The following is a 26,108-nucleotide window of genomic DNA, read 5'->3' on the forward strand; positions in this document are numbered from 1 at the left end:
AGCGGCAGCCGCGCCAAGGGGGAGGAAGAGCTAGAGAACGCGCAACAGACGCCGCTCCGAAGCGTCGCGACGCTACCCGCGGTCGCGCGACTATAACAGTTGGCTCGTAACCTTTTCGACCTCCTTCTGAATTTTTTACTTTCTGACCTTTGTGCAACGTAGGAAAATATCGCAACGAAGACGAATTTTGAAGGAAAATTTATTTTAAGGGAAGAAGAGTGTTCGTTTTGAGAGCTGATCATGTTTTAGCTATTAAGAAACTGTTTCTATGTGTGTATTATTAAATAATTATTCATTTTCAGCAGATTTTATTAATACGTTCACCACCACGTCATCCATGGTGATAGCCTGAATTCATATTCAAATCCTACACTTAAATTTTACAACGAGGAATTATTTATTTACAAATGCTGTTCGTTTTGAGCGCTGATCATGTTTTAGCTATTAACACACTGTTTCTGTGTGTGTATTATTAAGTAATTATCCATTTTCAGCAGATTTCATTAATACGTTCATCACACGTCACCCATGGTGATAGCCTGAATGCACATTCAAATCCTACATTTAAATTTTACAACGAGGAATTATTTATTTAGAAATAAATGCTGTTACGTATTATATATTTTGTATGAGATGAATATTAAATAGCAATACGTTGATGATTTTTGTCACTCCTTTAAACTGAATCATCGCTACTAAAAACAATGTCTTGCATCTGTTAATGGTATCGTTATTCTGTAAAAAGTTAATCAAAATCAGTGATAGGCCAGTCATAGTTCTTTTCATTAAGAAACTAAATTTTATCTTGAAGATGAAATGTCAAGAACATAAATCCACATGGAATTCGTGAATTTGGCAAAGTTTCAAAAGTAACTTAAAGTCTACTAGCTTAAATTCAACGAAAATAGGTTTCATAGCTAATATGTTAATAACATTTATAGAGTAACATAGAAATTTTGAATAATCATTGTAAATTCTAATGATATTTATTAACGATGTACAATGTATTGATAATGGATCTTACTATGGGTCTATGATTCTATGATTTTTAAGGTATTTATACTTTGCAACCTACACGTGGAAAGAAAATATTGTTATCGAGTGAAACTTCAAAACACGCATTTTTGTTCTGCAGTAGCTCACGTTTTATATTAATTCGCATGGAAATCCTAAAAAGAGCATGTCAATAAAATGATGAAAATTATACATTCAAGCCATACGATGGAACAAAAACATTAAGTCTTCTAAAAGAAAGAATACACCATTTATGCAATAACAATAAAGTTACTCATAAAAGAAACTACGCAATTTTTTAAATATACATCATCTGCGAAATAAGCTTTGTACAGCTTTGTACGTTTACTCTGATAACCAAAGACGCGATTTCATCACATAGAAAATCTTCACATCTCTTATCGAACCTTCTTAGCACGGTGTTATCATCCTCGAGATGACGTGTCGCGACTTAATAGTCAAGAATCACTGGAATCTGACCGAGATTGGTCGTTTCTCCTCGAGCAAGAAACCTTGTTGGTCCTTGAGTGCAGGCGACTTGGACGCAGTGGCTGGCAGCAAGCCGGTTTTGCCTATGGGTAATCGAACATCGAGCAGATATTTCGCGACAGTTGCCTGGATTGAAACGATAAGCGATAACGGTATCGGCGAAAACTAGTTTCGTGATGGCGCGAACTCCTGCTGACGGAAAATCCGCGCGCTGCCCGTTCAGAATAAAGCAACGGCCCTGTCTCCAATTCCATTCAACATGTGCCAAACTACATATATCGCATTCGTATGCTCCAAAGAGGGTAAAAACAAGAAATATTTACAGAAAAATATTTTATATACTACTTTAAATAATAGATGCTACATCGAAGACTTAATATTCGGTCACCGTGATATTTAAAGTGAAAAGATTAAATGGGAGTTTAAAAACAATTTACAGTGATGATAATAATTCAAATATCAGTTTGGTAAGAAGAGCAAAAGAATATGAATTATTAATTCGAATTATGAAATACGTGTCCCTTTCGTTCGTTATTCGAAATATATTTATCCGATCTAAATTTTTTCCAATTTCTGGCCGTGACCGCAAATTGTGATTAACCTCAGAGTAAGTCCAACTAATAACCACTAAGAGACCCAGCTATCTTGGCACAGATTAGAAGCAACTACTGCATGTGCAGTGGAAGGCGTGTCGACCATTACGACCAATGAATCGGAAATGCAACCGATAGCGTCGTACAAAATCAGTGACGCTTTATAATTCGCTATATCACTTCTCTCCTAACTGAGACTAACAAAATCTGCTTCTTCGATGGATTAACTAAAATACACTAACTTTTAGAACAAATCCACATTTCGGGGATGATTGCTCGTGGAACGTAGATACATCTAATGCAAATAAATATTTAATTGAACTTATTAAAAGTTACGAATTTTGGCTCCCTTTCGATTATATTTCAAAATTGCAGTAATACATAGTATTGTTGTCCTAAAAGTTTCTTTCGTGAGTTGCATTCAATTATTTTCTGTGGCAGTGTTTATTTATATGAATAGACAATCTAATTTCTTAGACATTGATGCTGTAACAGTAATGGAGCGAAATGTAAAAGTACACAATTTTGTAATGTAACATAAAACATCAAATATTGTGTATGAATTAATTAGTAATAAAACGAAAGTAACTTTTGGAACAACCTAATAGTTACCAGAAGGTTTTCCAAAAAGAAAAAAACCTCCAACCAAATAGTTTAGAAATAGTAATTCTAAAGTTTAGAAGTTCACTCGATGAGCACAGGCATTCTACGTCCTCGCTGTAATATTTATAATAATTACCTGTTTCTATCATACGTTAATTTTCGTGGAACGAAATTATGTAATGGAAAACGGAGAATGCGAGATACCTGAGGTTATATCAATATCGGGAAGAATTTGCGGCGACTAAATGAAAAATTCCATATCACGAGGCCATGTCGACATCAAGGGCGTTCATTGCCGTCGCGACGTCGACGCTCGTATCGAAATATCGACGTAAAAATTACGGTGCAATAAGAAACTTTCCCGAGGCATTTCTTCCATAGAAACAGAATAAAAGCATTAAAGTACAACCATCCTAAGGCCAACGGTTTCCGTAATGTTCAGGTATCGAAGTATCGAAGCTATAATTGTTTCATTTCTCTGTCGCGTCGGCGTCGTTTCGAACGTAAACAAACAGTTAACTCCATCGTTGCTGGGAAAGCTTTATGCCTGAGCAAGTATTAATTTTAATATAAATTTATTCTAGTACATTTATTGGTAAAATTGATCGGTACCATCAGAAAGAGAAAAATTATTCTATGAAAGCTGAATAATTGAAAAATAAAAGAATAAAGAAAAGAAATTAGGTCATAGCAGAATCTTACATACAATGTTCAGATTTGTAACACTTTTTCTTTTCAAAGCTATGCTGTATAAGAAACAATAGACCGGCAATAAAGGAGTGTTTTAACAAGTCTAATTTTCAAGCTTTTGTTCTACGAGCTTTTAACCCACTGAAAAATTCCGAATAGAAAGTAATACGAAAGGAACTATTGTAATCAATGTAAAAAGTATAACTTCATTTCCTCTTTTCGTACCAACTGAATTGTATGTTATGCTTCCCTCGTAGTCACAAGGAACTCTTGGAACAAACGTATCTCCCAATCGTTTAAAATAGCGAAGATATTAGGCGATCCGTTTCCAGTGGGATACCCTATACATCAGAAGTAATATTCCCATAGGTATTCCAGAGGCAGCAGCTGGTTATTTACGCAGGGGCTTACAAACCCAGCGTGGACTAGGCGGATGGCAGAGGATTTACATGAGAAATTTCACTATTTCCACCCCATTCGCGGTTCTACGTTTTCCCATTTTTCCGTTGAATCTATCTCTTTGCATTTCTGGTTCACTTTACGAACACGAGATACTCTCGTCGTTCGTCGTGATAACCACTTTGGTACCAATTCTCCACAATTTCACGATGTAACATAATTAGTCTCTGATACGTGTGTAAATGTACGTCGCGTCGACCCTGTACCATGTAAATGGACGCACAACTTCATTAGCTTGCTAATGATAACCTCGAGCACAAACTCGACACGCGTAAATAATCGAGAAATTGAACTGATTACAAATGTTTTAATGTAAAGTGAAACCTTTCAAAACAATTTTAATGGGTCGAGTATCTTATTCTGACCTGCTTCTGAAGAGATATACTGAATTAATAAGAAAAAAGAGCGTTGTAAAATTCCAATTGCAACCAAGACAATTGTGTAATGTGCCTTTCTGATGATCTTTTTTTTACATGTAATATAGCATAAGAATTACAAATTTATTTGAAAAACATAATATCATGTGTAGGGCGGCCTCATGTTACACCTCGAATATTGATTCTAGTGAAAATTTGTACAGAAGTACTCAAAGTACACCATAAAATTATAGACAAAATTACTCGAATTTTGTTGAGGCTCCAAAGTGATGTCCAAATTAATTTGCTTTTTATTTGAATTTGGACATTTTAATAGTACGACCTTCAAACAAACTCCCCACAATTTTTGTTATTAAAGACTTTCTTCAAATTTCACTAACGTCCATATGCATATACATACGTGAGAATTCCTGATTGTATTGTTATTATTTTGTATTATTTTCCTCATTCTAGAAAAGATACTAAATTCCAATCACGATAATATGAACAGCAAAGAGAAGAGCATGATTCCAGTGATAAGAACACTGACCACATGGTGATAATCTTTTGTTTACCGACAGTACAAGAGTTGTTTAGATAGCTCGCTCGATATAAGATACGTCAATTAACTTTTGAAACTGGTCAAGTATGTTTCAACATCATTGAAAATCGCGTCATGCAACACCTGTTAATTCTAATACCCAGAATTGGTATAAATTAATTTCCATTCAAAAAACTGCAAACGCAGTATAACGCACGCAGAATTTAATATTCCAATATCATTACAATCTTATCAATGAACCATTTGCATTAACATTAACATTTGCATTCCTTCCAAAAGCCTACGCACTTGTCCAATCCCATTAAAACAAATATTTGAACGAGTTTTGCAATATTTTGTCCAAATCTTAATCATCTCTTCGATCGTCAAGTAGTCCCAGTGAAGCTATGCAAGTTACACCACGATAATGCGTATGCAAGCTCTAACAGCGTGTTATTAGCGATACGCGCGTGAACTCGTTTCAAATTGACGACGACGGACTGGCTGCCGGGCAATTGAAGCACGCATGAAAAGAAGTCAACGACCCCGAGAATTTCTGCTTGTACCAAAGACCTCGTCGATGAAGCCATTAATACAATTACATATTCAAAGTCTAGAGAAGACGATCAACGTCCCGAGTAACTGCCTCGGGGGACAAACTCGCAAACAGGATGGAACGTGTCGGATGGACGCAAACCTCGGCCAGAGGATCGAGTGTGTAGAATGAAGAGAGACTCACCGACAGGATGGAGGGTCATTCCACGGCAAATCGATCACTTTCTTTGGTCCAGATTTTGTTCCAAATGAAATATATAATGTACTTTAAGTGAAATTAAGGTGGGGTTAAGTCATCATTTTGCTCGTTTCGAAACTGTTTGAGAAATACAAGCTTTCAAATATTGCGATTTTTGCCCATATTCGTGAAAATTGGTCGTACATTTGAATGTTTTTCTCTGGAACTGTTCATCCTATTGACCTCCATTGTTTTTTGTTTATTTTAACCGGGATGGAGTGCTCTTTCTCAGTATATTTTTCTTTGGAACAGATCTGATTTTTGCAATATTAAAAATGATAAATAAATTTGTTGGTATATGCAACAGTTAAATATTGGATTTAGCATGAATGGGATATACGCAGTCAAGTACACATTTGAAACGAGTATATAAATTTTTGTATTCAGCTAACTTCACTCGACATTCGCCCCGCAAGTGTTATCGCATTGACATGTACAAGCAAAGGTTATAATAAATTCTAATTAATTATCGAAAATTACATTCTGAAATTACAGTCTGTGTGCACAGTCGTTCCATTCCACTAAAAATTCCTAATAACAACGAAATTCTTATTTTGCAAATAGCACACCTCGAGGTCACGTTTTTAAAAATCCAAAAGAATTATCAATGCATTCCTTGAAGTTTTCTTTACAAACTAGCTAAGTTTCATTCGGGTGTTCTTTCGATTAGCGTCGTAATAAAATATTAAAGACAACCGCCTCGTACCGCATCAGGTAGACGTGCTATTATGGGACGAATCACCTGTATTCCAAATTTTATTGCGCCCTTACTTGACATGTCACCGGAACGAAGCCTAACTATTTTGTAGAGAACACTTTGAGCAATACGATAGTATAGTCGCTGGTAGGGATTTCGTGAGGTCGTAAACCGAAACAACAGTTATTGCTTTATTGGCACAGGTAATTGATCCCTAGTACGACAGGGATGTCGCGGATCCAAGATATGCATGTCCACGTTGCACCCTAGGGCCCCAAAATTAAATATAAAACATCAAAAACTGTTGACGATGATTGGTTAACTAAGTTCCTACCTACCACATTATTTTCAATAAGTAGAGTCCTTTTACAAAGTGCTGATTCAATAATGCTGCAATTTGTTAAAAGATACTCTCTAATATCACACGCATACCATCCGAGGAAAAGGAAATTTCTGAAATTAAAAAAATTAAAAAAATGAAACAATTGAACCTCCTTAAAATAAAAGTATCAGAAAGTAAAAAGTGATATTTCTCGTCATTATTATTAGTTTAAAACATAAATATTTGAGTCAGTTTGATAAAACTAGACTACAACCTCTCCCAGAATGTACTTTACAAAACGAAAACGTTTTATGGTAATCGATTCATCCATTACAGAATTATGCGTGAACATACATACGAAGAATAAAGTTATTGAAATATGAACCTACTAATTCTGATATCGTACGGTCCTGAACGAAAAGTCAGCTCTATCCTTGTCTAAAAAGGTGTGAGATTACTAATTGCGGTCAGCTTAAGTTGTAAAGATCGATTTCCGACCGATTTTGCGAGCTCACGAGATCCCTACCAGCAGGTATAATTATCTCGCATTTTTAAAAACGCGACCTCGAGCTAAATTTTGCAAAATAAAAATTTCATGAAAATTTTCAATATTGTTAACATTAGTTTTCAACCGAATAATAATATATCGATGAAGAGTCTCTCCCGGTTAAAATAAAATAAAAAATGGAGGTCAATAGGATGAACATTTCCAGAGAAAAAAATTCAAATGTACGACCCATTTTCACGAGAATGGACAAAAATCGCAATATTTGAAGACTTGTAAACCCTTCCTAATTTCGCGTAAACTACAATATATTTCATTTGGAACAAAATCCGAGACAACGACCAAAGAAAGTGATCGATTTGCCGTGAAATGACCCTGAAGCGTGTCAGATGAAGACAAAGAGGAGGATCCCAAGCGAAGAAAAGTCGGAGGTCGTCGGTCGTTGGGAAAGGAAAACGGCAAGAAAGGGATTCAATTAGATCTTCAATGGAGCTTGTATATACGAGACGCTTATAGCCACTTGCGATCGCTGGGCTCAGCTACCGACTCACGATGACCTGACCAGGATTCCCGTGAGCTTCGCTCCCCTCTTCGTGACCCCCTCTGCCTGCTCCGGGAGCTCTTTCACTTGGCAAAGTTCGGGCATCGCTCCAAGATGCCGCAGAAATCGCGTGCCACGTTAGAAATTCAGGCCAGTTTGAACTTGGCTCGATGCGGCACTAGCCAAATTCCGCTGGACGAACACGCGTGGGTTTTGGCCAAGCTCCTGTGATCAGGAATCTGTGCATACTTCTCAGCATTTTTCTACGTTGGGAAGGTTTGACGGGCCAAGGAGTCTCATGGACCATCTCATCCTCTTATAATTCAAACTACAATTTGGTATTCGGCTTCTGAATAGAAATGAAGAGTAAGATTCGTAGAAACTGTTAATGAAGTATAAATTGAAGGATGAATATTGAAACGCGAATTTTTAACCGGAGGAGAGTCTATCATGGTACTAATGGAGGTCAAGCTTCAGGCTACCACGTAAAAGGAGCTCCTAGGGGTCCTCGTTCGTTGAATGTTTAAATTGACTGCTGTCAAAGGAACAAATTCTTTTCCGTTTCAAAGCTAGTAAACGTAATCCTGAAGGGAGATATCATAAACACAATACATAAATTAAATAACCAAATAATTTCCCTGTGCATCAAACGTAAAAATGATAAATTTAAAAAATGATGCACCTTTCCAAATAATCTAAAAATAATCACACATCTGTATTTATTAAAAATGTTCCCATTATATAAAGATAAAGATTAAATTAAACGTGATTACGTTAATGCGACATGACGCAACTGGTCTCGTACGTTTTCACGTAATTTTAACGATCGATGAAATTCATCCAAATGCAATCTAGGTGTCGACGCAGAGGAAATTGGTATCGAATGACGAGAGGAAGAGACCCATTCGTGAATCGCGTGATCAGTTTTTGGTGTTGAACCGCGTCTGACTGTGGGGAAGTAATTACGATAAGTGTGAGCATGATTCAGGATCACAGGGCGGGGTGGTCGAGTTTCACCGACTGCTTCTTCGGATTCCAACTAAATTTACATAGTGCCAGTTAAATATCCGTTTCTCGAGCGTGAATCGTAATTACCGAGCCACGATCCCAGCGAGTTCCCGAAATCAGTGGCTAATCGCGTTTAAACCAAGTAACTGGGGCTAGGATTAGTCGAATAATTTAATTTTCCGACATTTTAGAGGTGCGTGAATGCTACGGATAAAATTTAAACATCAGTAATCCGACTATTGCTATACGAATATTATTACTGAAATATTATTATTGAAATATAATAATTCGAGTCTTATTATTCGAACACCAATATTTGGCTAATATTATAAACCGAATAAATTTGAAATATTTCTGTACGAATGTGAAATGTATTCTGTAAAGAAATATTTCCCAGTCAATCTGCCATGTTTGACGGAAAAAAATTGAACAACAAGGAAACAATGAGTTACGCAGGTGTGCGTTGAGCGGATCTACCATACGAAAAATAAAAAACATTTTTAACCCAACATATTTCGTATTCATCGAGTCTGAGAGAGACGTGCACGCGTCAGTTTGGTATTCGCGCAATATGGAAACGCAATTGCAAAATAGTGATCGTTTTACGGAACGGATCGCTTCGTGAAACGTAATTACTTTCTCACTGTGCAATTTCGTTTTGCTTGCGTGGAGTAAACCATGCGTTGTTTACTTGAACAAAAACAGACTGGATTGAAATTAAAGCAAGTAACACAAGATTCAGTAATTGCGATGTAACAAAAAGAAAATTATTTTAGACTGATCTTTTTTTTTCCTGGAATACATGTGGGCTTCATTTTTAGATATTGCACTCTCACGTATCCTTGATTGCGTATACAATCTTATATACATAATATTAAACAATTCCCTTATCAAATTCATCATTTATATTTACAACAGCAAAAAAAAAACGAATACAAACTTTGATTAACGTATTAATTTTAACAGAATTAACTGCAATATATTCCTAACAATCCGAATATCCCCCAAAACCATGAAATGTTTGTTGTCCAAGGATTACTTCTAACTAGGGAGGGACTTCATCTAACTATATTTATTTTTTCTAAAGCCTGAGAACAAAGTAAATTAATTTTCGACTTCTTCCGAAATAAAAATATTGCTAATGACGTACCGAAATGTTCGCGATAAGGCAATTGTGCGTGCATACGTTACGAGTAGAAGTGACAAAGTACTTTATTTCGCACTTACCTTGTACTCTTTCTTCGCCGAAATTGCACAAAACATAGACAACGAAAGAAGTCAACGGGGCGCCAAGTAAAAATTCACTCTGAGCCAAGTTTCGTAGGAAAAAAAATAATACGCGGCAAAACACCGAAATACAGCTCGGTCGTTGAATCCAACGCGAATGCATAAATTATAAAATCTACAAACGCAACGTATGGACAAAGACTGAATAAAATTATTTGTCACGTGGAAACGGTACGTGCTTTGTCAGATGTATGAAATGTAATTCACAAGTGACGGAAGGCAATGAACGAAAAAGTGTGAAGAATAAAATATTCTAAATTTTTATGAATTAAATTTCATTTTCTAAATCATACTTTTGATGTATGCGAAAGACACGTAACTGTGTTCATTCGAAAAATGAGTCGAACGATAAATTATTTATTCATGACTGATCTACTTTAAGTTTAAATTTTCGTTCAAGTATAGCATTATCGCAAACAGTATCGTCATTCTTCAGGGACATGTCGGTTTAAGCTGTTTAGTTAATATTTATGATACCAAGTGTTATTACCAAAAATATATACAAATAACTCGATCATTGTAATCTTATCTAAATCCAATGACGTAGTTTATCGTCTTAGTAGAAATTATTGCAAACACTGTGTAAATAAATAAGTTGCAAATTTAACTGTTAACCCAAGGAATCCCGCGTTAACCAGAGTTCGTACGTGGCGCCATCTATTTGTCACTCCAGGAACTATTACGCTAAATAAAGAAGTAAATTAAAAAATATCGCCAAATTGATAGTTGTACGATTATAATAAAATGTATCGAAAAGACTGACAAAACACACAAAAGTAATAAAATTTAAAATTATAACAATTATCGATGAGAAGCATGATATTATTGATGAGCAATTCCATTAGAAATTTGGTCATTATCTTAGCTGATACATTTTACAATCGATACAATAGTAAATAATTATATCAGGGAGTAAATCATTTACTGGATCGATGACAGTATAAAGCACTTGCTCAGTTGATAATGTCGATCTCTGTATACGTTGCGTAAAGCGCTGCTCCAGCGAGAAGAGCGCCTAATTGTTCTTAATTAGAGTAAATTGAAGGTTACCAGGGGACAACTAAATGTGAACCAATCCATGGCATCGTCCTCCTCTCAACCAATAGTGAGTCTCGATTATACTGACGATCACCAATCGTAGGGCAAAACTTATCGGCGCTACGAGCGCCAACTCGATGTCCTAGATTAAGCTGAACATAATGATTTTGTTTCTCTTACTCTCATATTTCACGTAACGAACGAGTGCAATGATCATAATTAAAAATTGCAGTCAGCAACCCTGTCAATCTATTCGTGTAAAAAAATTACATACCACATGTCAAAGTTTTGAATATTTCATACATCTGACACTGCCCACGTAGTTTCTCGAATGCTATACGATAATTATGAAACATTTAGTGCAATATTATGAAAATAACGATTAATATTAAAATTACGAATAAATGAAACGGTGAGGAAGACACGATTTAAAATGTACTTACCTCGAACGTAGGGACGAAGGCACTGGGTCCATCGAAAGCTGGCACTGGCACTGGTAGTCCCCTGTCCTGCAACGAATAAACATTATCTTTAGTATTGTATTACTCGTCTAATGGGATTCTTAATCTTAACTGTAGAAACAGTCCGATATGTAGAAGATTCGCTAGTACATGCCCGGCTAGCTCAGTCGGTAGAGCATGAGACTCTTAATCTCAGGGTCGTGGGTTCGAGCCCCACGTTGGGCGAAATTTTTTTTTCTTTTATATTTCAACAAAAAATACTTTTTGATACTTATACTTTCCAGTCCCATTACATACAATATTGCTAATGTGTTTACTTTAAAAAGGTAATATATTTTTAAACGCCAGTGAGGTATTATGTAGCGTGCTATCCTGCTTCGTAATCGAGTTATATGTTTCATGTGAGTCATACGGAACCCTATCGATCTGTCTCTACATACTGCAGGGGAATTGATTACAAAAACTCTTCCCAAAAATACATTCATTGTGTATTAGTAAACGCAAGCAGCCTACATGACTTTGTTACATATTTAAACGTAAACCATATCGTAATGAAGTCCAGTTCGCTGTAGAATTTAATTAACGAGGACTAATATTAGGGAAACTTTAAACAAATATTTAGTACGTTTGGGCACTTGGCTTCGAGCCATCTTCAAAATCTAAAAATATTAGCAAATAACATTCAATATTTCCAGATTCAGTTTATACTGCGTTAGACATGTCTGGCATTCGTGCAACGAGCAAGTCAAAGTGGCCGACGTATTTTTGGACCACGATTCGAGCCCGTTCCATAAATAGAAACAGTTAAAACAACTCCATTAACGTAAGCATTGGTCCTTCCCGAACCGTAAACCGTAAAAATATCATGTCGCTCAACGAAATCGTCGGAAAGCAACAAACAGGATATGAGAAATAAGTTTCGTTCATTTACATTTTTACTCGCGCTGAAAACAAACATTTCTTTCGTGGGACTTTATAGTGATTCTTAAACGGGCAAAAATTGCACTCAAGTATTTTTACTTTGAAATGCAGACGAAAATATGTAAGTTGAAAAATATGCTATTCCTTTTTTACTCTTGAAATCGATTGAATCTTCTTTAATTACAATTCATTCGAACCATTTGTAAAACTTCCAACTGTTGTAATTAAAAATTGTGATAATAATCACAAAGATGCAGTGAGAAAATTAAAAAAAGTTCTCAGCTTGATTTAGTAGCTGACATGCTAATACACGAGCTGCGCCGCTTTAAAGTTCAGTCAGTGGGGTTTGCTCGGCTCTATCTGAAGAGTCATGGCAAAAAGATAATAGAAAATCTAAAATCTATCTACCCTGTAGAATTTGATACCTCAAGTCGTCATCGAAAATAATAACTTTCATCTGTCCTTTACTCGAACCGACTGTAGTCAGATAAAATCAATTGACTGCTCAAGGTCACCGAGGGGTTATCCCTACCATCCCCTTTAACTACCCTGTCGCTCTATCTCTCGTTTCCTCGCGCAAACCTTTCTGTCCTTCAAACAAGGCGGCAAGCTAGGTCTCTACAGTACCGCTCGCATTTATTAGATCGATCAAAACATCTTCCCTGTCTTCTTTCAGTTGACTGAAAGTAATTAAAGTATCCATGCAGAGCTTAACAATATTTGAAGAACTTTTCTCAACATGCCTGTAAAATTGTATTAAAGCATCCCTAAACTCTAAACAGAAATTATTCGACCCTCAAAACACGGGCATCTTCGATCGATCGATACCCCAAAATTCCTCCTAAGTTACAGGAAACACCAGGCTTACCTTGACCATCTCCAGGATCTCCGCACACTTGATCCTTACGTTCTGAAATGGACAGTTCACGCTGAGCCTCAGTATCACCGGTAGATGCAACGTCACCAGGCTCAGATACTTGTTGGCCTGCGCCTGCCTAGGCCCGTCCAGCGCGTTTCCCAGATTCAGCATCCTGCCAACGTCCCCAGGTGTCACGTCAGGGCTCTCCAGCACTCTACCGCTCTTGAAAGAGACATCCTCGTCCTGCGAGAGCGGCCTCTTGATCTGACCAGCGCTGAACTTCCTCTCGTCGTTCTTGCGCAGATAATCCTGAGGCTGGTCGGGCCGTCCACAGCGCTGACGATCCTCCAGGTGATCATCTTCGCGAGCGAAGATCTCAAAATTCTGCAACTTCATGTCTTCGGACCGATTGTCGTCGAGTTGTCTGTGATAGATTTCGTTCGCGTTCTCATTTTCAAAGCCATCCAGCGTGTTGAACACCACTCCGTCGCGGTTCCTGATGGCGATTTCTGTCTCGTCGAAGGAAACGTCATCTCCGCTATCATAACACCTTCGATCCCGCGATAAAACGTCCCCTGTGGGACGATAATTCAAATTTCTGCGATCGAAGTTAGCTGCCAGATTATCGTCGAACTTGGGACTCTTTCCGTAGATCCTCGTGTCAGAGTCCAGATCGTCATCCTCTAACTGCTTCTGCTTCGCCCCCTTCACCTTCACGTAATTCTTCGCCTTTGGTCGATCCTCCAAAGTCACTTCGTTCAATCTCTCGTTCGACGACGACCCGATGTACTTCCTCTCGCTCTCGCTGCTAGACCCGAAACGGGTCTCTGAACCTTCCTTGAACCTCAGGCATCGGTCCTGCTCGATCTTGAAGCCCTTTCCCTCATCTGACGACGTCGAGTGACCCGATCTGCGGCAAACCAAAGCCAGAGATTAAATTTGGGTGAGTGGGAGATTAAATTTGGGACGAATCTAATTAGCAGGGGTGAATTGTACGAGGAACTATTTGATAAGGGTCATTCTTGGATATTACTAGTCTAAGGGCTATACTATATTCTGAATCAAGAAAGAATCTATTCATCGTCAACGCATTTGATGACATTGGCTCGGAAGTAATAATTGTAAAAAAAGGGGGAGTGCACTTATCCAATTTTAATAAACTGATTTCAATTTCTCTGTACTTAGTCAAACAATTCGAACTTTGTTCGTATCTCAAGATGTTAATCTAGACAGCCTCTCTCTGACCTGTAGCTCCCCACGTCGTATCGTCTCCTCTCGTTTGGGGTGCCATAACCAGTCTCGTTCCCCAAGCGTCCATCCACGCAATCGAAGGAGCCCGACGGATATCTTTCTATGCACTCTAGACTGCTGTCCTCCAGAAAAGGGGGGTTCTCCGTGACGCTCTGGGGGAAGAAACCTTCCGTCCTGAACGTGTCCTGGAGTAGCTGCTGCTGGTGCGGAAGTTGTTGCACGTTCTTCGGCGCCGACTTCGTCGGCGAGCGCTCCACGCTCATGTCGTATCTTCGCGTGAAAGGTAACGCAGCCATCGATTAGCGTGGACGAAAAATTCAGGCGGAAGTGAATGGGAAAACTAGCAGCGTTTGATCGAGGGCCGGGTGACTCTGTGAGTTTTCTCCTACCATTTAATGAGGGCCTTGCATCGAGACGTAAATATTATCTTTCCCACGGAACGGGCACCGGAGAGTTCATAAATCATTAATGCGTTTACCGGCGATAGAGCGGAACTGTACGTCTATGAGTCAGGTTTGGAGAAAACAGGTTGCTAAATTCTATGTCTTAGGTGTAAGAATGAACAAGTATTTAACTATTTTTTTGTCGTATGCGTTAAGTCTGGAGAAAACGAGTTGCTAAATTCTATGTTTTGTGTGTAAGAATGAACCCGCCATTTTTTTTTTACATGCGTCCGCTTTTTCCCAGTGGTACCCAACTAGAAACGCGACGATTGCAATAACGTTTCGGAAAGAAATATTCTACCTAATTCCAGTTTATACCTGCATGCAGCTGTAATACTTTCGAAGCAAAATAAAGTATTTATAAATTCGCTTTGTGTAGTTGGGTGCGTGACATAAAAGAGTTATTGCATTAGGATGTTACATATGCAATGTATAATATGAACCTCTTAACCTCTTCTTCACGCCCTTGGGCACATATGTGGACGTTTAGTTTTTTATAATTATAATTACTGTCGATAATATAATAAAAAGAACAAAAGTAGTCCCTGAAGACGTTAAATGTCTTTACGTTTATGGGTGTGTCAGGTACCAAGTGCAATACGTAATCACTTTGTCAACAATGTAGAAACAAAAGGATTTTCTGTCCAATGCCAATACGTGAAAAATCTATAGCATATCGCAACCGCAAGTGACAAAATTCGTGGACAAATTCTAGCTCAGATTCCGCGGTTACAAGTGAAAGGAGCTGTCTCAACATTGACACTGGCGGTCTTATCATCGAGTCGTATCGGTAGAAGTCATGTTCCCATCATGCTACACACTCACCTTCCATCTTGGCTCTTGAACGTCCCCCCGAGGTCCTCAGCGTCCTCCATCTCACCAGTGTCGTCCCAGTGATTGGGGCTTCCAACGCCCCCCAACCATCCCTCGACGGTGTTCCTGGCCGCAGCCAGGGCGATGTTTCTGGCGGTTTCATCCCTCGCGCATAAAGGCGCTAAAAATCTGCTAACGATCTCGACCTCGTCGCCCTTTGTGGAGGTGCCGCTAGCCGAGGAACTGTTCGGATCTCTGTACATCTCGTCTTATCTTCTCCTCGATTATTCTCCTCTTTCTCTACACCTCTATAATATCTTTGAAAATTCGCGACCTGCGCGCGAACGCGTACAAACAATACACAGGCTTCAATTCGACGAGATATTTCGAAGCCGATTTGGAAAATTGTGTATTTAATTTAATATAATTTAATAACGTAGTCCTTAAGGTACGTCGAGGACCAGTGTCAGAATCTTCCTCGTCGAAGAAGCTGGAACATAAAAGAGGGAAGGTTGATTGGTTAATATACGGATGGTTATATTTTATAGGAATAATAGGCACATTATGGGTGATGTATAGTTGAATATTTATTTCAGAGTGCGACCGAATCGAAACGAACCTTTTAAAGAAAACGATCGATCTCCTTCTGTCTTTCGGTTGATTCCCTGTCCCCTCGTTCTGCTCGTTCTGCTGTCTCTTCTGTTTCGTCTCGAGGCGCGAATGTTGCTGTTATCTCAACGGCAACACGTTACATTATTCTTTACATCGTTACGCGACTTCCCTGTCGAAGAGTCTGCGGAATTCTGTTACAATTGAGGTGGGCTGTCCTCGGTTCCGCGTGGATCGTCGACGTCGATTTAATCCATTGGACGACTGCAAGCAAACGGAAGAAAGGAATGGTGTAATTTTCAATTGTTCTTTACTATTAAAATCTATTTGGGACTTAATTCCCCAAAAATACTTTACTTCAGCGTCACATACAGCATGAATTCGACTGCCAGTAGGACTCTTTAAAAATCGCTGTTTAATCAACAGCGTGCAAAATGAAAATTGCACATGCATTAATTTCCTAAAAATTAATTCCCAAAGAAGACTACAATTTCGGAGCAATTCGACTGTCTGGTCCTCTTTAATAGGCACCTCACGATGACGTGGAGATTAACGTCAATCGAACATTACGCAACGTTTGCAATTGAAAGCTGGCAACTCAACCGCGGAGTTGTGAACTTTAACGTAATCACCGTTGCATTGTGCCAGTTGATTCTGGTTCCCAAATCGTTAACCCGTGACGACTTTCTGGTGCGTTAACGCGCGTTCACGGATCGATTAAGCCCGAACCACGTTCGATCGATCGAGCTTCGCCCTGTCGAGTACGGACGAGCACGTAAAAAAATTCGATCGCTGCGCCTAGCAAACAGGAACGAGCGATTATCGGGGCCGCTTACGCGATTAGTCGATGTCAGGCTGCGGCGGTCTTCCCATTGATTGATCGACCCCCACGAGGCAAGGCCTAGGTCAAGGCCATCGAGGTCAGGAAATAAGAGAGGTCGCGTGAACGCTGCAACTTATCTGGAGGGGGAGGCTGCGCCATCCAGTATCTTCAAGAGGATAAAACGGGGTGCATTCGCACACTCGAAACGGAGAGGCCTCGCATCGATTTCTCGACGTTATGCTTGCTACGGGTTGCAAACAGTTATCCAATCGCTTTTTTATATCGTTCACAACAGGACCTTTACTTCTTCTTCGATTATAATACATTCGTGATCAGATCCGTTTAATTATAAACAATTGACGGTTGAAAAAATCAGTTACTACGTTTGCTGCCGAATAACGTAATTCATTTTCTAAGAAAAAAATAGAAACGTAGACGTAATTCATGTAGTCAAATCGACGGAGAACCCTGATTTCCCAGAATCGATTCATAGATTCCTACGTTAGACTAGTTGCTGAATTAAAAATCAACATACATGTTTACGTTTCGTGCTTATACAATTTTGTTCTCCCTGTGTACTACTCTAGCGGTTAGAAAATTATCAGGATTATCGAGACAAGTCTATTTTTTGAAGCGGTAACCCAAGAAAGAGACGCAAGAATAAATTAAACTCAGTAATAATAATAATAATAATAATAATAATAATACCCATAATGAACTACAGCTATGATCCCTTAGAAAACTCCAAAAAAAAAACACCTTAAATACTGTTGCAGCTTCGAAATAAAACAACGATAATGAACACTTGCTCCAGAGTGGGTAATTTCCTTAATAGCTAATAAGCATTCAAGGTAAAGCACATCTTTGATGCTATAAAGTTGCAAGTAAAATTGAATACCATAATAATCATAATAATAATGACAGGTCTTCATCGAACGAAATTAAATATAATAAACCGAAACTCAGGTAAATGTTGGTTGCAATTACAGTGAAGAAGCGAGGTGCGGCTGCACGCCACTGCTAATCTAATCTCGAGTATAATAATTCTTAATAGACGACGTATACGAAAGTTGAAAATGTAATAAAAGAGGAAAAAAGGTAACAACGATAATAACATAATAGCAAGGCGTAACAACGAGATACGAAGTTCAGAAGAAACGTTGTAATCGCAGCAATTTCTTAACAGGTGAGATGCATTCCGTTTTGCAACAAAGAGGAATTGCGCAAAGCATCGCGCACAATCGCGGCATTAACCGGCAATAAAAAGTTCCCTGCTTGAAAGAATTCGATCCCACGCACCGAAACGCGCCCATAACGCGCGTTTTCCTATTGCAAAAACAAGAACGGCTGCCATGAATTCGTTTCTCGATGATCTGTAATTCTGCCTTGTCGGAAGGATCGCGAAAATGGCCAGTTTTGGAACAGAAATATTTTTGTGCCAAGCGTATATGGAACATTCACGATAACGAGGTCTCGATTTATTTAGGCAAATGTTTCAGTTGCAAAGGAAGCACTCGTCGGTGCAAAATATAGAGTAGCTTCTGTAGAATATATTTAGCATATTAAATATATGTGTTCACTGCATAATGTGTTCTGTCTATCTTCTAGAAGAGGCGGGAATAGCACAACAGCTATTTCGCGACACTTATCGAGGATTCGCTGTGCCTCCCAAATTATTGACTTCTTGATGACCGTACCTTATATCTTTTATACAGAGAATGACCTAAGGAACTGATTCATGTAAAATCTTTAGTATTTTTACTATTGTTACTCGCTACAGACCTATATCTAGACCCAGCTGTTCTCCCTGTTTAACCAGTCGGCTGTGGCGTCCTCTTTTCAGAGCGCGCACCTATGTGTGTCGTGAGAATCAAGCTACGACAGGTATAGTCATCAAACACGGTATAGTATTGGATCGCAAAGACGGCTGTACAGGGTGTTACCAGATTAAATGGCCAAACATAAAAGATGAATTTAGGAAACCAAAACAAAAAAGAATTTCTTCTAGAAATATGCTCGCAAACGTTTCGTTCAAGAGTTATTCATTTCTGGAGTTACAAAATAATAGTAATGAATATAGCAAAATAATCTCTATAATGAGATTCTAATTGCATTAAATATAAAAAAAAAGAAAAATAGTAATGGATAGACTGCGGATCTTTATGCAGAATAAAATCTTCGCGAACTTTACTTTCAATTTTTTTTGTATTGTCCCATATTGTTTGCATTTTGTAAGTTCTTGTACATTCAAATTTCCTACAAATGCGTAAAGATCCGCAGGCTAGTAATGAATAATGTCGAAATGTCCTTTTCCTTGTTTTGAAGATCATTGATACGCTTTTGCTTGTAAAGAAAAGCATATCAATGATCTCCATATGTGCCAAGCAGGGTTTGAATTATAATCAATCGCAATTTGTAAATTAAGTCATTAATTTATACAATTTAATCCAATCAATTCAATTAATAAGTATTTTAAATAAATAAAAGCATTAAAAAAATTATTGAAAAGAAATTATTATTATTATTATTAAAAAGCAATAAAAATAAATTTATTATTTAGGAATGATTTATTCCTAATTCCTAATAGAATAACTACAAAAATAAATAACTCTTGAACGAAACATTTGCGAGCATATTTCTGGACGAAACATTTTTTTTTCTATTGGGATCCAAAATTCACCTTTTAAGTTTGGCTATTTTATCTTAAATAACCAATGGTAACTAAATATCATGCATGACGAATATACTCGTCATGACACGAAATACTGCCTTTTCTCCATTACGAGTATACTCGTAAATCACAGCTGACTGGTTAAAACTATTTGTTTCTCCAAAAGAGTACTAAAAACGACCATTCTCGACCACTGTCCTTTCCATCAGCGCGCAATATTTATTTTTCTCTTTTATTCTCCCCGCCTTTCATCGCCTCGTTCCCTTCGAAATTTCGCCACTCGAGGCCTCTTTCGCAAACGCATCGATCGCCCGCACTCGATGCGCGAAACAAGGGCCGGCCAGGGTCGTTGTTTGCCATTTTTAATATCTCGTTTCGGTTGCAGCGTTTCTCGTTTCGCGGAAATCGATGGGTCCGCGGGAAAGGGGTCGGCCACGACGATAAGAGTATCGCGGGACGATATTTACTAGGCGAAAGGACACGGGAAAACGACGAAAAAGAAATTCGACAGTCACGGTAGGTACCGGGAAGAGCAACGAGCGCGGTCACGCACTCGCGATGCAACCGCGGCATAACGGCGAGGTTTATCGTCTGGATGAAGCAAAAGAAACACGAGAAAAAGGAAAACCGTCGGAAGAAAGAGCGCAAAACGGTGTTTCAACGTTTTCAGTGTTTCTTCGAGGCGATCTACGGAACGATCTAAATATTTATAATTCCCCAAAGCCTAACCCTTCCATTCGCACCGCTATGAATTATTAATGTCGCGCCGTGCTACCGTATGCCAGTGCACGTCGCCGTGCATTTCTGATACGTGTACTTTGTCTTCGAGATATAAGGATGGTCAGGGCCCTGCGGATGTACGAGGCGATAAAACGCTCGCCTCGCGTGCCTAGAGGCCTGAAATTAAATAAAATCTGGATAAATCGTAGCGATTCTCCAGTATTCGTCCGTGTGTCTGCTCGAGACTAGGGCTGAGACTGTTTGGATGACTTCATTTGAAGTAAACATGGAAAATAAATTGTTCAAGTATTCAAATATTTTCGTACATTTCCACTAACGCTTTCGACTAGCCACCAGTAATATTTAGGTGTTAAAAAAGTATTACATAATTGTAGTATTACATGATGCTTCCAGAACTCAAGTTCAATGTTTGTTAAACATAGAATAATTTTCAATTCTTCGATCAATCAATGCTTTGATCACTTGCTCCTGTACCTCTCTTACGCGTTGATTGATCGAAGTGATTGTCGAACGAAATTCTAAATTTCAAATCACCCCTATATTACCATGCATAAATACCAAAGAATAACAAGACTGCGATTAGGTATTTGGGTTAATTTAATATTTGAATATTTATTAATATAGATTTATACGATTCGATGCATACTGATGTATAATTAGAAATAACACTGTATGCAAATCAGTTAGAGACCAAAATAAGTATACTAATTTCGACAAGTCCTAATTGGAACAGAGCGGAGATGTGTAGGTACTTGAAATGGGCAATGGTATATAAATATTAGAATTCCTTCAACGTCTTTAAGCCACTGTACGTGTAATTATTTGAAACGGTAGATGTGACGTGAACAGCACAAGTAACTATTTTTATACTAGATCACGAACGTACGTAATATTTCTACCGATTACATAACAAATATATATAATTCGAAATAACTTTTCCATTTCAATTTCAGTAAATAGTACTAAATCCAATAAGTACTTAAATATTACATTGCATTCGTATCGTAAAATTAAAAACTCCTAAATGAATTAAAAGTTTGTAGAGCGTGTGATTTTCTGAAATATCTAATTAAAGTTTTATGAAACCTTATACCTATAATACAGTATAATGGTTATATTTTATCTAACGTTCATGGATATATCTACTTTCACAGCTGCTTGATAAAGATGTTTAATAAAAACAGCGAATAAAAATATGATCAAGCAAATTGAGGTTAAAATTATAGCTTCGATGCAATTAATCTATCAAACATTTGGGACATAGACTTCCACCATCTTTCTACTTCAGTTTCTAATTTACGATACGGTGCATTGAAATTGCATTTCTGCTTTTTATCAAAGAGCTCTGCTTAAATCACGTCACCGACCGTCGACACTTTAGTCGTTTAAGATAATATTGACATGTTGTACCAATCGTAGTTCAGAATTTCGCAACGCTGAGCGATACAAATTGCTAAATAATAAATCACCACGACACTGCAATTTCACCTACATAAATAATTGACGCTTCCACCATAAATTGACGACGTAATGCAGTATTTCTCAAGCTTCGCCATTTCATGGACTGGATAAAGACAAACTTCAGCTTTTACTTTTTTTTCCTGCATATTTTTGAACAATTTTTTCGCTGTATTTATATTTGAGAAAATGTAATTCCATTTATACGATTTTATACTTTTCGAACTACACTTCTCTTACATTCTTTACCAAAGTAATGCTTAAAGAGAATACTTGAAAACAATTGTTGTAGTCACATGGTTTCTCTTGGAATTTATTCAATGTTATTTAAGCATCGATTAAGTTTACTCACCATATGGTAGTAAAAAATTGTATAAATTCCAAGGAAAAATTTTAAAAAATTTGCTATTTTTAATTACTGTTAAGAGAAGCAGTTATATAGCAGTATGTACTGGTTTCCTTTCTCATTTTTTGTCTACCTGCGCTAGGAAATGTTTAACGGTGTTTTACATAAAGATAAAATACTACAGGAAACGTGTTTTTAATTCAATCATATAATATGCTTCTTATTTCCTTCTGACAGCTAGTAGACCCTCGTCAACATGGTCGTGGTGCCTCAGGGGTTCGTGAACCACAACTTGAGAAACACTGACGTAATGTAATAGCTTCGTTCAATTTTCGACGTTTTTACCGAGACCACGTTGCCCCACGCTCTGCAATCTCGATAACTATTAAACCTAGTAATTATTTTAAAATTTGTGCTCTTGCACGTGTCAAGGATTATTGAAAATAAGTATATAGGGAATTCTTTGATATTATTAAGCGATAAAACCTCAGCGTTAATCGGGATTTATAATACACAATGTTTCGACCATCGATATGGCTCTCTTTAAGCGGACAAACATTTTTTAATTTACGTGCAAGAGTAATAAGAATAGAAATACAATATAAAAATGTAATTTCCTTCAGTTTCAGAGAACGTGTTGGCATGCAGTACAAAATTTAATTTTCACTCTAAAATTTACCTATCTCGATACACTTTATGTGTAATTATACCTTAAGAGAATTTATACTGATTTATATAATTTATATAATTTATTTATATAATTCACCCTCAGAGAGCCACACTCGTTGCTAATCATAAATGTTCACGTAATAAGCAACGATTAACGCTGAAATTTTGTCGCTGGATACTACTCTAAATAATCCACGACGTATCCCCCGATAATCAGCTTTATTAATCAGCCTCCCATTATCCCAGTCACGCGTAATTGCCGCGCAAAGAATTATCACGTGGATATCTCGTTAAACCTCTCGACGCATCGTGATGCAACGTGAAAATGCAATTTCTCTGATCGCATATTTATAAACTCCCCGTTCGATTATCGCACGAGGATTTCGACACGCAGCGCTCGATCGTTGCCCGACGCTCGCGCACACCTCTCAAGCATCCACGACCCCGCGATTAACGAAATTCGTGGCTCGCGTAATTCGCCGTTATTAAAACCGGCGAAATTTTACAAATTACTATCGCGTGAGGGAATCGACGGTGCGTGGCCGAAATTCCCCGTGCACTTGCACACGTCGTTGGAAAGGCTGATACACGATCAAAATGTGGCGAACCATTGCTCGTTACGTCACTCAGCACGCGAACGTTCCGTGGAGCAACACAAACTTTGTCCAAATAGGGTGAACCATCCTAATCCCGACACCCTTACAATTATTTGCACCGATGAAATGAACAATAGTGGTTATTCTTGATTGATTATCACCCAATAGACTTTGCGTAAGAAAGGGAGCTTTCTCTGTTTTACAGGAACGTAATTTAAAAATTATATTTATTAACGTGTTCACAGAAGTATAAGTATATAAGACATATGTATAAGTAAAGATACACATAGGTCTGAAGGAATTCACGTATTCATTCAGATATTTAAATTAGATCCAATTTTGAAATTAATGGTAACAAAAGTTTGATCAAGGCAAGGACTTGGACGGACAAGCGAACACTTGTTGTTCGGCACCCAACGAGGAACGACGTGAAATAAAGAATATATCCAGAAATCATTGTATTATTTTCAATAAAATTATTTTTATGGTAAACTGCTGATAATATAATTCATGAAGAATAGTTTCATAATGTCCACAGACGTAAATAAATTGTACTCTCACAATTAGTAACTTTTATTATACTTTCTGTTTATTTAATGACGCGTTTCTCCCCATTCGTTCCCAAAAAAAGCCATCCTGTACAGGTGAATCGAGACTCACCTGTGGATACTCGAAACGAAAGGCCCGTCGGCGTTGGATCGATTCGACGATAACGGTGCACGACAAAAAGCTCGCTAAATGCGAGGCGTCGTTACGCCTGCTCGGCTCGATAGTTAGCGCAAATTGCAAAAACGTCGAGTCGACGTTACGACCTTGCGACACGCGAGAGGTCCGCGATAATGTCCGCCGCGGGACACCGAAACGCTAAGAATCGCCGGGACCATTCGCGAGGAAAGTGTCTCGCTTCGATGACTCGAGTCACGACACTGATCCGCTGACCAATTAAAAATCCGTGCTTGGCGATCGACGATGATCCTGACGCGAGCATAAATACCTTCGCATACGCCGTATGGAAAGCATAAAAGATCGCAGTGTTAACGCGCCCTCGAATTGAATCGATTATCCGTCAGCCGTAATGGAGGTAATGCCCATAGTGGGCGCAGATTCGAGTGGACCTTCAAGGCCTGCTGTGAATGACGTCGCAATCTTTTATGGTATCGTTATGTGCCACTGTACTTGAGTAACTCTGAAACGAAACATTGTTCGAGAGGAGAACAATGTTAGTTAAACATTCTGGGTTTAATTGCTGACAAGTCCTTTTGCAGGGTCATTGTCTGGGTCCGGTGACGAAGGTAGACGCGATATTACTGAAGCTTGGGAAAATGAGTTGGCCAATGTCAGAGATTCTACATTTAATTATCGACGTGTCGCCTTTATCTAGAACTATCAGTAATGACGCTTGTCTATGCAGCGTTATTTAAATCCACTACAATTATCTACAACGCTGACAAGTAACTTTCATGAAACCTAATTTCAAGGCCACCAGAAGGTCTAATATAGCGTTGGCTTGTTGGCTAGGTTCACTGGTGAAGCTAATGACAGCAACTATCTACAATGCTAACAAGAAGCTAAGAAGACGCGGTTATACCCTGCATGAAGTTGTACTACAGCATCGTCTAGGTCCACTGATGAAGTTAATTACTACTACCTACAATGTTGGCCGGGACTTACGAAATGACATAGCTAGAGACCACGAACAATGTCAAACATTCTACGTTTAACGACTGGCATGTTCTTCTCTAGAGTTATTGGTTATCTCACACAACATCTACGAGGGGAAATAAAAAATTATTTACACTTTTGACATAACTCTTCTTACATTGTGCACACTGACTTCCGTCCCTGCGAACAGGCACAGTGTGCAAATCGATCGAAAATCCAATAAAAATGACGTACACGAAGTTTAACCATTCAAATTAACTGCGGTGGAAAACGCGTACAGAACAGTTGCATTAAATTGTTTCAACGAGATATGCGATCCCAGATCATATTACACTACTCGACGATCGAACTTCTGGACCCCTCAAGAGGGGTATACCTCCCAGTGGTGGGGATGGTTTCTGTGCATTTATCGTAGAGAATATTTGTGTATTTATGGAGAACTTTACTGTAGATCATGACCGCGCCATTATAAGTTTATACCAAAGAGGAACAACGATCAGTGATTCGATTCCTTTGCTCGAAGGGTGTCAAAGGTTCAGAAATTCATCGTAGACTATCATTGTAATATTCGGGAAGTGCATTATCACGTAAAACTGTATTTTTATGGGTGGAGAAGTTTAAAAATTGCCGAACAAGTGTGACGCGTGAAGATTAAACGTGGAAAAGTGACTTCCCGACAAACAGAGAACCTTTTATTTGCAAGGAATATGTAAGCTTGTTGACCTTAGACAAAGTGGATTGATAAGGACGGAGATTACGTAGAAAAGTGATGTGCATAGTGAAACCCTAGTTTCGTGTAAATAAATTGTAGAATGAAAAGTGTAGATAATTTTTTTCTTGTCCTCGTAA

The 26,108-nt window shown here is 38.2% G+C and overlaps 1 protein-coding gene and 1 non-coding gene across 3 annotated transcripts in view; one reads left to right on the forward strand and one right to left on the reverse strand.

The window, feature by feature from the left end:
- Window positions 1-26,108, reverse strand: part of LOC128876298 (sestrin-1) — a 254,459-nt gene that overhangs the window by 190,111 nt on the left and 38,240 nt on the right. For both annotated transcript variants that reach the window (XM_054122534.1, XM_054122533.1), the window contains exons 2-6: window positions 16,304-16,557; window positions 15,697-16,174; window positions 14,423-14,698; window positions 13,187-14,087; window positions 11,380-11,445 (exon numbers count right to left, since the gene is read on the reverse strand). In XM_054122534.1, the coding sequence (XP_053978509.1) occupies window positions 11,380-11,445; window positions 13,187-14,087; window positions 14,423-14,698; window positions 15,697-15,947 (1,494 nt within the window). In that variant the 5' untranslated portion in view covers window positions 15,948-16,174; window positions 16,304-16,557. The remainder of the gene's footprint in view (window positions 1-11,379; window positions 11,446-13,186; window positions 14,088-14,422; window positions 14,699-15,696; window positions 16,175-16,303; window positions 16,558-26,108) is intronic.
- On the forward strand, window positions 11,550-11,622 carry Trnak-cuu (transfer RNA lysine (anticodon CUU)). The gene has a single exon. It is a non-coding gene; the product is annotated as a tRNA-Lys (tRNA).

The sequence above is a fragment of the Hylaeus volcanicus genome, chromosome 5 (genome assembly GCF_026283585.1).
Source record: "Hylaeus volcanicus isolate JK05 chromosome 5, UHH_iyHylVolc1.0_haploid, whole genome shotgun sequence".
In the NCBI taxonomy this organism is placed as follows: domain Eukaryota; kingdom Metazoa; phylum Arthropoda; class Insecta; order Hymenoptera; family Colletidae; genus Hylaeus; species Hylaeus volcanicus.